A 12,315-nucleotide genomic window follows, 5' to 3' on the forward strand; every position below is an offset into this window, starting at 1 on the left:
AATCTAATCTCAGTCACATTTTTTTCATAAGCAGTCACGATCTAAGTGCAGCTTTTAACATAATAGTCTCTCGTCTCTGTATTTGATTGGGCTTTTATTGGGCTTTGCGTGACATCGTCCTAGGACCCACATCACCTATATAGGCCTACTATAAACTTGAAACGTCGTTTTCAGCCTTTGGGAAACGTCCCAGATACGTTTATCAGAACGACAGCGTGTGATCCTTGGGAATCAAACCCACGCTCATGTTAATGCCAGAGCCTTTTTCTAGTGGCTTGTTGACGTGAGCGAACTTTCATAACGTGGTATATTTCTGCTTCTGTGAGCTATCTTTTTGCTTCAATCGATGTTATTATTTATTTATGAATGTCCGATGCTGGGAGGGTCGGTTTCCATCCTGAGCTCCTCTCAAGGTGTCATCATCGTGCAAACAGGGGAGTTCTTCCCTCGCCACTGTTGCCTTCGTCTTGTTTATTCCAGGGTTAGACGTGTACCTTTGTAAAAAATCTGCTTTGTTTATACGATTAGACGTGTACTTCTGTAAATCTGCTTTGTTTACACGGGGGTTCACGTGTACCTCTGTAAATCTGCAGGATCGACTAGCCTAATTTGTGTAAATGTATCCTGGGTAAACCATACATTCTGTGTGATAATGATCATATGTAGGCTAGATAGATACTATATCGTACAGTGGACCATATGTTGTGAACAATTTGATTAAATTTTACATTGGACGTGGCAACCATGCAACGTTCACGGTCAGTGTTGTAGGTTAACCAGTAGGTGGCACTAAAACTTTACCAAGAACTTGCAGCAAAGCAACGCCCCTCACTGCAACGAAAACAACTGTACAGCTGTGAAGACCGCCTTCCAAAACTGTTCCCAGATACATGTCCCTAGTCGCAGCACTAGTGCCTAGTGCACTAGCACCGAAGACCAGTGGAATACACCAAGCTGCGGACCTTTCTAGGATCAGTGTATTATTCAAATGTAAGTGAATGCATATCGCACAGACCTGTGTTGGTAATGAAAACAACGGGGCAGACGGGTCAAGACCGGGCGAGTACATGACAGGGCGAGTGATGCAGGGCAGGTTGTGGAGTCAAAGTATTTTGAGATGACTGTGTAATGGTTAATAGGTTATTTTTTTAAAATAAAATAAAAAACCTTAAAATTGAGTGAAAACACTGAAAAGTGTCGCCTTTTAACGAAACAGCAAGCACGCACGAGCCAAGTGTCACTGGAACATTTTCATTTTTAGTAATTCTTCACGTCCGCGTTCCAGATTATAGTTTCGGAATTTTCGGAATTTATGTTACTGTGATTTGCATCAGATACAATCTTGTACACGTTCTGAGTTACAATCTTATAGAGCTTTTTTACTGCACAGTAGGAAACTGGTCAAACTACTTACCTATAAAACCAAAGTTTGGAATGTGTAAAACGAATGCAAAATTAAGGTGAAGGTTTTATTATTTGTCACTGTTTGTACATTGGAATGTTTTGGTTAGTTAAACTACAAAGATTCATATTTGTCTGTATAAGAGACCAATAGGAAAAGGGCTGCAGTGTAAACACAGTTCATAGGTCACATTGGTTTCTAATTTGCCATTAACTAACAAACTAATCTAGTAGGTGTTGAAGGGTGTGAATGTCTTTCTTTCCACCATGAAGACACTCAGAACTAAGAGAGCCTTGTCAGCTCTCAGCGACACCAACAGACTCCAGCTCGGAGGACAGATCTACAGCACGAGAAAAGCAAACACTTCATCCAAAACTCTTTTTACATTCAAACTCTACACACAAATATCAGATGCATACAATATACAGTGCATATACATATAATAGATAGCAAAAGTCCCCCAAAAAGGCTTGTAACTTCTACATACAAAATTAGGGTCCATCATGTCTCATCGACATCATAGCCACTGTCCTCTCTGGCCAGACAGCGGAGAAAGTATCTTCTGGAGTGATGTATCCACCTCTGAAGAAAGTATCTTCTGGAGTGATGTCTCCAGCTCAGTCATGCTTCCCCATCAATGTCACCACATGCTTCCTCCATGACCTAGACAAGGGAGTTCTGCAAAAACATAATGTAGTATGTACAGAGGAAATGTCTACTTATCTAGATTCATTTTGATATGTCCGGATGATACTGCGCTGTAGCAGCGTGGATTAGGCTGGACTCTTTGCCTTGGGGTTAGGGTTAGAAAACTCAATTCATGATCGAACACATGGTCAATCAGAGTGGCTCTGATCTCATGCATTATGGTTGCTCATCCTCTTCCTCGTCATCTCTGTGCAGTATTGGACTTTATTGCTGTGCAAGCCAAGATATGCAACTTTGGTCCTCTCTGTAAAAATTTGCAAGAACTGGGTTTGGATAATTGGTAGGTGGGTGTGGCATTTGCAGGACAGTGTTTTCCAAAGGGGAAACACATGGTTTTCAGTTTTGAATGTTGTTTTTAATGTTTTGCAAGAAGTGTGTTTTAGAATTGCTAAATGAGTGTAAGGCAGAGAATGCGCGTACAGTTTAGTTCACCAGGTCAGTAGATAGGTTACATGAGTTATTGCAATAAGTACCAGATTTTGGGTCTTAGCACCTGCAAAAAACTGCAAAATATATCAAAATCAAACCTGAAAGGTCAACTAAGCAGATGTGAGGCTTGTAAAGTCATCTTGGTGCTATCTTTTAGCACCTGCTTCCACCCCCATCGTTGATCTGAACTGCCTCACGCCACCTGGTGGCTGACCCTGCTCACTGTCCCACTGAACACTTACAGAGAGCCTGGTGGCTTCTTGCTTATGATGGTGTGCACCAGTCATTTTGCCAGCAGTGTTCCATCTAGCCTAGAGAGTAGCAGCCCATCCCAGATTTTTTTTACCACTAAGGCAACCTGGTTAAATTGATTTGCCTAAATGACAGGTCAGGTTAGGCCCAAAATATTCTTTACGAAAAGACAAGTGTTACTATCTAAACATAGGTCATTCATTTTTTAGGTATAACAAGGTGACTAATGTATTTTCTCCCTGAATTTAAACATCACAGTGTTGGGTGACTCATTTCACGGGGCTGTGTGGCTATAATGTGATATCTGTTTAGACATTTGAAACAAAAGAGGATATCTTGGAGCTGAAAGATATCGGCATGTATATCAGCTGTATTGTTAAAGGAAGGGAGGTTTCATTTATGCCCCAAAGTAAACGTTTTATAATACATTTCATGTTTGTCAGATTTGAATCTCAAACAAGGAGGAGGCCCTTCATGGTCACCTGTTGGAGTGCTTTGAAGTTATGGGAGACCCCAAAAGAGAGGAGGGCTCGGCAGGTAGGTGACTGTGGTCCAGCAGCACAAACATCATCACCACCTCCTGGTGCTCCCATTCTGATGAGAACAGACTGACTGAACGAGGAGCTCTCGATTGGGGAGCAGGGACCAACGATGTCTGGAGAACAAACCCGAACGAACGTCCTGGGACGGACAGTGTGAGGGTCCCCTTAGACAGCAGTGGACTGGGGGACATGTCTCTCTGTGTTAGTGTACAGGTCCAAAGTTTTCTAGCGCAATCCCAAAGGACATGCTTTTTGTCTACATGATACAACTCTATAATGTTAGCTGAACAATGTAATGTACTTCTTTAGCTAATGTACTCATGCACATAACCATAGTTTAGTGTTTTTGTTTACATACAGTCCCCTCCAAAATACTTGGAACTGCAAGGCAAATTTCCTTGTTTTTGTTGTTCACTGAAGACCTTTGCGTTTAAGACTAAAAGATGGATATGAGACAAGAGATCAGAATCTCAGCTTTTATTTACTTGCATTTCCTTCAAAATGTGTCAAGTAAATCTGGATTTATCACCATTTGTATTACACCACATCATTTTATACATGAGCAAAAGTAAAGGAACAAAGTTGAAGTGAATTACACTTGCTTGTAAGAACAGCCTGAAGCCTGCGACCCATGGACATCACCAATCTTTTGCACTCTGTGATGCTACTCCATGCTACTCCATGCTTTTACGGCAGCTTCTTTTAATTCTTGTTAATTTCGGGGGAATTCTCCCTTCAGTCTCCTCTTGAGGAGCTAAAATGCATGTTCAGTCGGGTTAAGATCAGGTGACTGACTTGGCCAATCTAAAATGTTCCACTTTTTCCCCTCTGATGAACTCCTTTGTCATCTTTGTGGTATGTTTTGGGCTGTAATCCTGCCGCAAAATGAAATTCCTGCCAATTAGTTTGGTAGCATTCCTCCTTACATTAGCAGACAAAATTTGTATGTACACCTCTGAATTCATTTTGCTGCTACCATCATCAGTTACATCATCAATATGATTGATCCTGTTCCAGAGGCAGCCATGCGTGCCCAAGCCATGACATTACCACCACCATGCTTTACAGATGAATTTGTGTGCCTTGGATCTTGGGCCGTTCCCTTCTTCCTCCACACTTTGGCTTTTCCATCACTTTGGTAGATGTTAATTCTGGTTTCATCAGTCCATAGGACTGTGTTCCAGAATGTCCAGAATGTATATCAGCTGTATTGTTAAAGGAAGGGAGGTTTCATTTATGCCCCAAAGTAAACGTTTTTACGTTTTTAAACGTAAAACGTCATCTCTGTTCTTTCTGGCAAACTCCAATCTGGCCTTCTGATTCTTGCTACTGATGAGGGGTTTGCATCGTGCTGTATGGCCTCCATAAGTCTGCTCTCTGAGGTCGTTGGTGATGTGGCTTACTGTAAGTTTTGGGTTCTTCTTTACAGCTAGGACAATTCTTCTCTCATCAGTGGGTGTTGTTTTTCTTGGTCGACCTGTTCGACGCCTGTTGCTCAGTACACCAGTGGATTCTTTCTTTTTCAAGACATTCCAAATGGTCGTGGTTGCTATGCCCAATGTTTTTCCAATGGCTCGGATTGATTTCCCCTCTTTTCTGTGTTTCAGAATGGCTTGTTTTTTTCTCTCATAGACAACTCTCTGGTCTTCATTGTGGTTTATCTACTTTTACAAATATTTTACTATCTGTATAGGTTTAACCACAGCCAAGAAGGAGAGTCATGCAGACCTTTTTAGTTCTTTAACAAACAACCTTAATTGCAACACCTGGTTAACCAGAAACATCTTTCAGTCACATGTTCCAATAGTTTTGCTCACTTGAAAAATTTGTGGGTTTCAAGAAAGGGTGGTATGTCCTGATTGGTTTATCATATCTGATGAAAACTACCAGGAAATAAAAGCTGAGATTCTGAACTCTTGCCTCATACAAACCTTTTTGTCTCAAATCGAAATGACTTTGGTGCACAAAACAAGGGATTCTGCCTAGCTGTTCCAAAACTTTAGGAGGGGACTGTAATCAAAACATGAAATTAAATGACCAACTGTTTTGTCAGATATTGTCACTTAGTTTGCTCCAGTTTTCTAGTTTAAGCTTATTTTAAATTCTATTTTCTGACCTTATATCTCATAATAGGGTAAATATAAAGGCAAAATGTTTTTTGTTTTTTATTTATATTAATTTTGAGGCATATGGTGGAAATGGCCCGAGTGCATGAACATTTCAGTGGTTCTGTCCACAAGATCCTCCGTGCTAATCCTCCGTGCGGTCACACTAATGCATGAACACGCGTGTGCTGTTGATGGTTTGACTAATGCTATGAACTATTCCCCCTACCCTTGGTGTTGAATGGAAGGTGGTGTCTGTAGGCTTCCTGGACCCAAACCCTCTCTGCTGACCTCTCTGCACTGTCTGGCCGATCACAACAACCACATGCTTCTGCCCAACTCCTTACACCAGGTGCGTTTGGTTTTCCTTACACCGAATGTATTTGGTTCTCACTCACATGTGAGTGGGCTCCAAGCAGTTGAATTAAGCATAGCTCCACTGTAGTCCAGCACAGGAACAGAGGCATTGTTATATAATTTATGGTACATTGCAATGTTAGTCCATTGAATTTTAAATGCTAATTTAAATGTGTAGGTGATGTCATGTTTTCTTTGGAGAGACTGCAGAATTGCAGGCATGATTAATAGTGTTCATTTTCATCACATGTCCCGAGTCACCAAACTCATTTTGATACTTGCAGCTTACTTCATCTTTCTTATGTTTTTCGAAAGCATTTTCTGTGTTTTAGATTCCAGCTCTTGCCAAGCACTTTATGTTGGAGCAAAAGCTAACGCTCTTTAATCTAGAGTGAGAGTGAAATGGGAGTGTGAGGGTTAGTGTTGTGAGACGTACGGCCCGTTTCTGGACGTCGTCCACCTCCCTGAACTGGTGTTTACAACCACTGGGTCACATGACCTTCTCGTTGGTGATCAAGCTCCAGCTATTTCCAAAGCACTTCATTAATAATTAAAGCCAGTTAGCATGTGCTGTGGCCATGTGTAATACCTCGACAGATGTTTTGGATGCAGTGTAAATCCACTCTCCACACCATACAACAGCTCCAATGTCTCCCAGTACACACAGAGCTGTCTGAGAGCAGGAACCCACAGCAAGGCCTTAGCACTTTGCTAGTGTGACAGCCGTGCAGAAAGAGAACGTGTCTCTTGTTATGACCTATTCTAGGCTGTAGGCCACCACAGCATCAAAGAAAATAAAAATGAATAAAGACAACACACACAAATTTCTTGCATTAGCGTGGATGTATCCCAAACAGCCTATGATTAACACAGGCCAGCACACCCTGGGATTAAAACGGGTCCAAACAGCATGGGATTAACACAGGTCTGCACAGCCTGGGATTTACACAGGTCCGCACAGCTTAGGGTTAATGTCAGGCCAGCACAGCACTGCTGGCACAGGTAGCACTGTTCACATCTAACTACTGCAGTCACAACTACTTTTCATGATAAGGGAGCTAAAATTGAATTAGGTCAGTACCACTTAAATGTTTGATCTGAACGCTCTCCAGTTCAATTACCAGCATACCCACTAGACATGTATCTACATGTGCAAGTGACCTTGGTTTAAGATGCACACACCCTGCGTCTGAGCACGAGTCTGAAGGACATTGGATTAAAGTAGGAGTGGAGATATAGTGAGGTCCATTTTCCTCTAATGGCTTCCTTTCTTACAGATAGCAGAGGCCTATTTCCTTGAGGAGGACTGTATCCTTTGGTGCTTACACCCTGTTGTTAAACAGCACGTTTAGAATCAAATCTCAAGACGAATATGGATCGTAAAAGGGGATTGTGCAAACTTCATTTTTTTGTTGTTGATTTCTGTTTGAGTAAGTTTGTTATTGTTCAGAGTCCAGTCTAGATGTAATCAGAGTCAGATCTCTCAGCTCTGATTAGCATCTGATCTCAGCTATGATCAGAGTCTGATTGGCTTACAGCGAAGCTTGGGGGGTGGGTTAACTTATGTCCATATCCCTTTATTGCCCTTTCTATCTGGCATAATTGCCCTGTTTATGCTGTTGCCATAGTGACCTGAGTCAGTGTGGGCTGAGGAAAGCTCTCGAGGGCGGGGCTGTTTCTGAAGAGGAAGGGCATTGGATCCAGTATGAATGAATTTCAGATAATAAAATGTGACTTTTCTTGTTTATGCTCCAAATGGGGCTCATCACACAAAGCATCTTTTTAATATAAAACCCAGAGGTTATACTGATACTTCCATGAAGATCCGTGCAAGGCAATAACACCAGCCGTGGCGAATGTCTTTAACACGCCTCCTCTGCCAGACCCTTGGGCGGTCCACTTCCTGCATCTGGAGCAGCTGTACCATGAGAGACTGCTGGCCAACCTGGCGTCACTGCAGGACGAGTGGGGTAAGGTTGGAGTCGCTGGAGACTCCATCACACAGTGATGGCATGTCAGAGGCTGGAGCACTGAAGCGCTGTTCCTGTTAGGTGTTAGGAACATGTGTATCCCTAACGAGATTTCAACGAGAGGTTGGTGACATCTCAGAGAGATTTCAATGAGAGGTTGGTGAGATCTCAGAGAGATTTCAATGAGAGGTTGAAGAGAGGAGTGTCTTCCACTCCACTGCAGCACTAAATCAGATAATTTTTTATCTGTGGCTCTTTTGATCCCTGTAACACTACAGACAGGTGAATGGGACATCTGAAAGTGAGGTTACGATTGTGAGTAAAGTGGTGTGTGTGTGTGCGTGTGTGCGTGTGTGTGTGTGTGTGTGTGTGTGTGTGTGTGTGTGTGTGTGTGTGTGTGTGTGTGTGTGGAAAAGAGAATCAAAGGCAGAGGAAGATGAAGAGGAAGGCTAACAGAGGTTACACTGATATGTTGGATGTTCGCAGAAGCCCATTGGAAGGCTGGCGCGGACTCCAGAAGCTGCACCCCTGTGGAGAACCAGCGTAGTCCTGCTGAGTCAAAGTGCATGGACTCCCTCAGTCACATCTGCCAAACACACCAAAGGTAAATCAACACAGTCTCTGCCTCCACACACGTCTTTGATGTCAAGTATGTGCGGAAGGTTTGATAAATGAGGCTGACGCCAATACAAACATACTGGAGATGCGAGGAACCTGAATGCCATAGATAGTCTGAAGACAGGTTCTGTATTTAAAAGCCATAGATAGTTTTGTCGAAAGTGGTTTTGTCGAAAGGTGAACCAAAAGTTGGAACAACACAAAATCTCATGTTCTTTCAAATGTTTGCTTTGATCTGTGTTGTCCTGCCTTTTATGAAATAACCAAAACGCCAGTATGTGTGTGAACACAATAAGGAGCCACACAACTAATCCACTTCACTGGAAGAAGTGAAGCATGCAGGTTCCTGTTTGAACATGTGAATTCATAAGGCAGCCTGAACATGGTTTTCCTGCGCAAATCCTTATGCCTAGACAACAATTAGAACCTTATTAAGAACACGTTCCTAAATTTACAACTGTAGACTTTTCCTACAACACACACGTCTGTTTGTAGTCGTTTCACCGCAGGTTACCACACCCGTGTCGTGCAGATTTGCTGCTATTCATGGTGTACCGCAGTGTTGTAATGAAAATGATCGAGATAAATTGCTTGAACACTATGATTCTGTCCCTTTCAGACCTAATCTCACTATGGAAAAGGTAAGAATGAACACACACATACAAACGCAAACACATTCAGGATGACTTGGGCGTGCGGTTTTGGAGAGTGTGGCATCCAAGGTTTTGTTTCTACAGGATGTGGTCGACCTGACCAGCAGATCAAAGTCAGCAGTGGGAAAGAGGAACAGGGTGCAGGAGAGGCCCAGAGAAGAACCAGCATGGCAGTCAAAGAAGGAGAAGGATTCCTCATCGCCACGCTGCGAACCTGTGGAGGAAGAGGAGGAGTGTTTAGGGGAGGAGTTGGAGGAGGAGTTTGGGGAGGAGTTGGAGGAGGAGTTTGGGGAGGAGTTGGAGGAGGTTTCAGACGATGACAGTTTGATGGATGAGCTCCGGGAGGATTTGGCCGGAGGAGATGTGCCATCTGCAGAGAAGCTGGTTAAATTCATTCCAGCAGCACAGGTGAGGGGACACTTGTAGTGTGCAGATGCTTCAAGCAGTATGAACACCATTTGCCATAGACAGGACACTGACAGGACACTGACAGGACACTGACAGGAGATTGACATGGCAGATATGAGGGAGGGTAAGACTTCTCAGCTTTACGCCCACACGTTTGTGTCGTCTGTTCTTCACTGAACCTTGTAATGCTATAAAATCAGAGGTCCAGTCTAAGGGAGACACCAATGTTAGAACTATTGAACTGCTAACCTGGACTAACGGTGTCTCCTTCCAGTTAGCTGGGCTCTTTGGTCACCCGGAGGGAAGTGTCTCATTAAGTCTCTGAAAACAAAACCGTGGTGATGTCACCATCAGGAGTCCCAGCAGCCACAGGAATTTGTGGAAAACTGGTTGAGGGAGAATACAGCTCCCTAATGTGTTGGGTGTGGGCCTGTTGTATAACACAGTGACGGCACAGACCTACAGCAGAATACAAGCATACACACTCAGATATGTCTGAACAACATAGCAGACGTGCTGTGTCTCTGAAACAGGCCTAATCTTATTTACAAACACACACTCTTATTAAACTTGTTAAACATATAACAATTAATAAAGTTAAACAAAGTTACAATGTCTTGAATGAATAATTTATTCGGGCAAGTATCTGAATGTCAGACAACACACAAACCTAGTCGTGAGGCAATGAACATGGTGCTAATTATTTATTGACTATCATCCAATTAGCATCTGTGTATGACTGTGCTAAATCTTCATATTTGATTTTTAATACATATCATAAACTCAAATGATAGTGTTGAGTAAATGCATATGCAAACCCGGCTGATGAAAAATTCTCTGTTCACTTGCTGTCCACACTGACCCCATGTGGTGACCCTTTTCCATTACAACATCAGGACTAGATCTGACGTAGTGGTTTGTGCAGCTTGTGTATTGTGCATTTGACTGTGTTGCTCTGTCCGTCATCTCTGTGTCCATCATCGTCTCTCTGTCCACTGTAATCTCTCTGTCCAGTGAAACCCGGTTCACCTCTGTTAAAACTGTGAAACCTCTGTTCACTGTAATCTGTGTCCACTGTCATCTCTCTGTCCACTGTAATCTGTGTCCACTGATTCCACTGATTACAACTTCATGGGTCCTTCACATCAGATACATCATGTTTGAATTTCTCACCCGTTTCATTGTAGAACGTCCCCTCCAAGGGCCTGGTCTCCATCCTGAAGAAGGACGCATATCAAGATGGAGACGGCATTGCCAATCACTGTCCACCCAAAGGTTCCTACAGACGCAAAGTCCACTTTAGTGACGCGGATGATGCGCTTGAGATCGGTACGGCACTGTCCACACCCACTGTGAAAAAATATCATCATGTTAATTGTTCATGAACTGTAACTTACAGGAATATTCCTGCATTTTGCACTACACAGATGAAGTGGGCGGAGGCTCCTGTTTCCTCTTCTTTCTTCTGTGCCTGGTAACTGTGGTGATCAGCATGGGTGGGACCGCCCTCTTCTGCCTCCTGGGCGGGGCTTATTCTAACGTCTGCACGGACTTTTCACAAAACATGGACTTTTACTTTGGACCCGTGCGACGAGGGCTGGACAGTCTCACACACTGGTTCACAGTCACATAACCATCATCATCACCATTATCATCATAACCCTGTTAAATTGTGTGTTTCACTGGAAACACTTTCCTGTTTTAAAGGCAGGCTACCAATGTTTCTCTTCACCTACTGAAAAAAGACCCATAACATTTAAATATGCCAAGAAGGCCTTAATGTCAGTTAGTGAAAACAATGTGTATATTGTACATGATGGATACAGACATGTAGACTGAGATCTGCAGTCCGATAACTGTTTCATGATTTAACATGAAACGAGCTACTAGCAAATGATTAAGCAATATTTCTATCCACTGATGGCAAGTTCTGTCACCAGTTAATTTCATAATGTACAGTGTATGTTGTAAACAGAAATTAGACTTTGTGCTTATTTATGTATCAATGTTTTGATACTAATTGTTTTGACTTGACAGACATCTATCGGTGGTACCACCAGAGAAAGTGCACAATGAGATTAACTTTGTTTCGCATTATGTATCTGGTACATTGCAGGCACATTTGTAAAGTCCCCAGTACCTTTGAACTTTGAATGTCAAAGTGTTGATTGTTGCTTTGTGGAGAAATACACATTCTCTACTTTTAATGATCTACAGTGTGTGTGGTTGTGGTCTGTTGAAGGGTGTGGTCTGTTGAAGGGTGTGGTTTACTGAAGGGTGTGGTTTGTTGAAGGGTGTGGTTTGGTGAAGGGCGTGGTTTTTTGAAGGTGTGGTTTGGTGAAGGGCGTGGTTTGCTGAGGGGTTTGTTTTGGTGAAAGGCGTGATTTGCTGAGGGGTGTGTTTTGGTGAAAGGTGTGGTTGGGCACAATGTTAAGGGCAAAATGGGTAGCATGTACCCTTCTAGTCTTAGTTGTTCCTCTTTAAATAACTGTTTTATTTATTGCACCACTGTGGGATTTTCATATTCATTTATGTTCATTGTGTTCACTGAGATAAATAAAACCGGTTATGTCAAACTCTGCCCCATGTTTTAATTTTGGACCGAATTTAAATTATTGTCTTAAAACACCAAATGTTTTGGCATGTTTTGCCTTCATTCGCCAAAGGAAAGGAATCTGAGGTGGTTGGTAAATGTAAACATTGCACAGGTGCAAATAAACCATTTTATCGTCACAAGTTCAAGTTCAAGGGCCATATAGTGTCTCACTTTTCCATCAGATATGATGTAATGCTGGATTCATAGCACCAGGTGTCGCTGTTGGCAAGCTGATGCTCAGCTTCTGAAACATTTTTCTCATAAACAGCTGAGTG

General features: G+C 42.6%; 1 protein-coding gene across 2 annotated transcripts; it reads left to right on the forward strand.

The window, feature by feature from the left end:
• The first annotated feature begins 834 nt into the window (after positions 1 to 834).
• cnstb (consortin, connexin sorting protein b) lies at positions 835 to 12,014 on the forward strand. Of its 2 annotated transcripts, none has more exons than XM_077017491.1 (10): positions 835 to 990; positions 3,235 to 3,328; positions 5,687 to 5,790; positions 7,073 to 7,103; positions 7,679 to 7,765; positions 8,252 to 8,369; positions 9,003 to 9,024; positions 9,106 to 9,444; positions 10,632 to 10,773; positions 10,872 to 12,014. In XM_077017491.1, exons 2-10 carry the CDS (start codon positions 3,295 to 3,297, stop codon positions 11,075 to 11,077), a joined length of 1,083 nt encoding a protein of 360 aa, XP_076873606.1. In that variant the 5' UTR covers positions 835 to 990; positions 3,235 to 3,294; the 3' UTR covers positions 11,078 to 12,014. The 2 variants fall into 2 exon arrangements, with proteins under 2 accessions (XP_076873606.1, XP_076873607.1); XM_077017492.1 differs by having other exon boundaries at positions 836 to 990; positions 9,121 to 9,444.
• The last annotated feature ends 301 nt before the right edge of the window (positions 12,015 to 12,315 follow it).

This window comes from Brachyhypopomus gauderio, chromosome 9 (assembly GCF_052324685.1).
Source record: "Brachyhypopomus gauderio isolate BG-103 chromosome 9, BGAUD_0.2, whole genome shotgun sequence".
NCBI classification, from domain to species: Eukaryota; Metazoa; Chordata; class Actinopteri; order Gymnotiformes; family Hypopomidae; genus Brachyhypopomus; species Brachyhypopomus gauderio.

Excerpts from the sequence above, each read along its gene's own strand:
- cnstb (XM_077017491.1), top strand. The coding sequence starts at position 3,295 with ATGGGAGACCCCAAAAGAGAGGAGGGCTCGGCAG. Across the intron at positions 7,766-8,251 it reads GTCACTGCAGGACGAGTGGG|AAGCCCATTGGAAGGCTGGC; the intron begins GTAAGGTTGGAG and ends GGATGTTCGCAG. Across the intron at positions 9,445-10,631 it reads AATTCATTCCAGCAGCACAG|AACGTCCCCTCCAAGGGCCT; the intron begins GTGAGGGGACAC and ends GTTTCATTGTAG.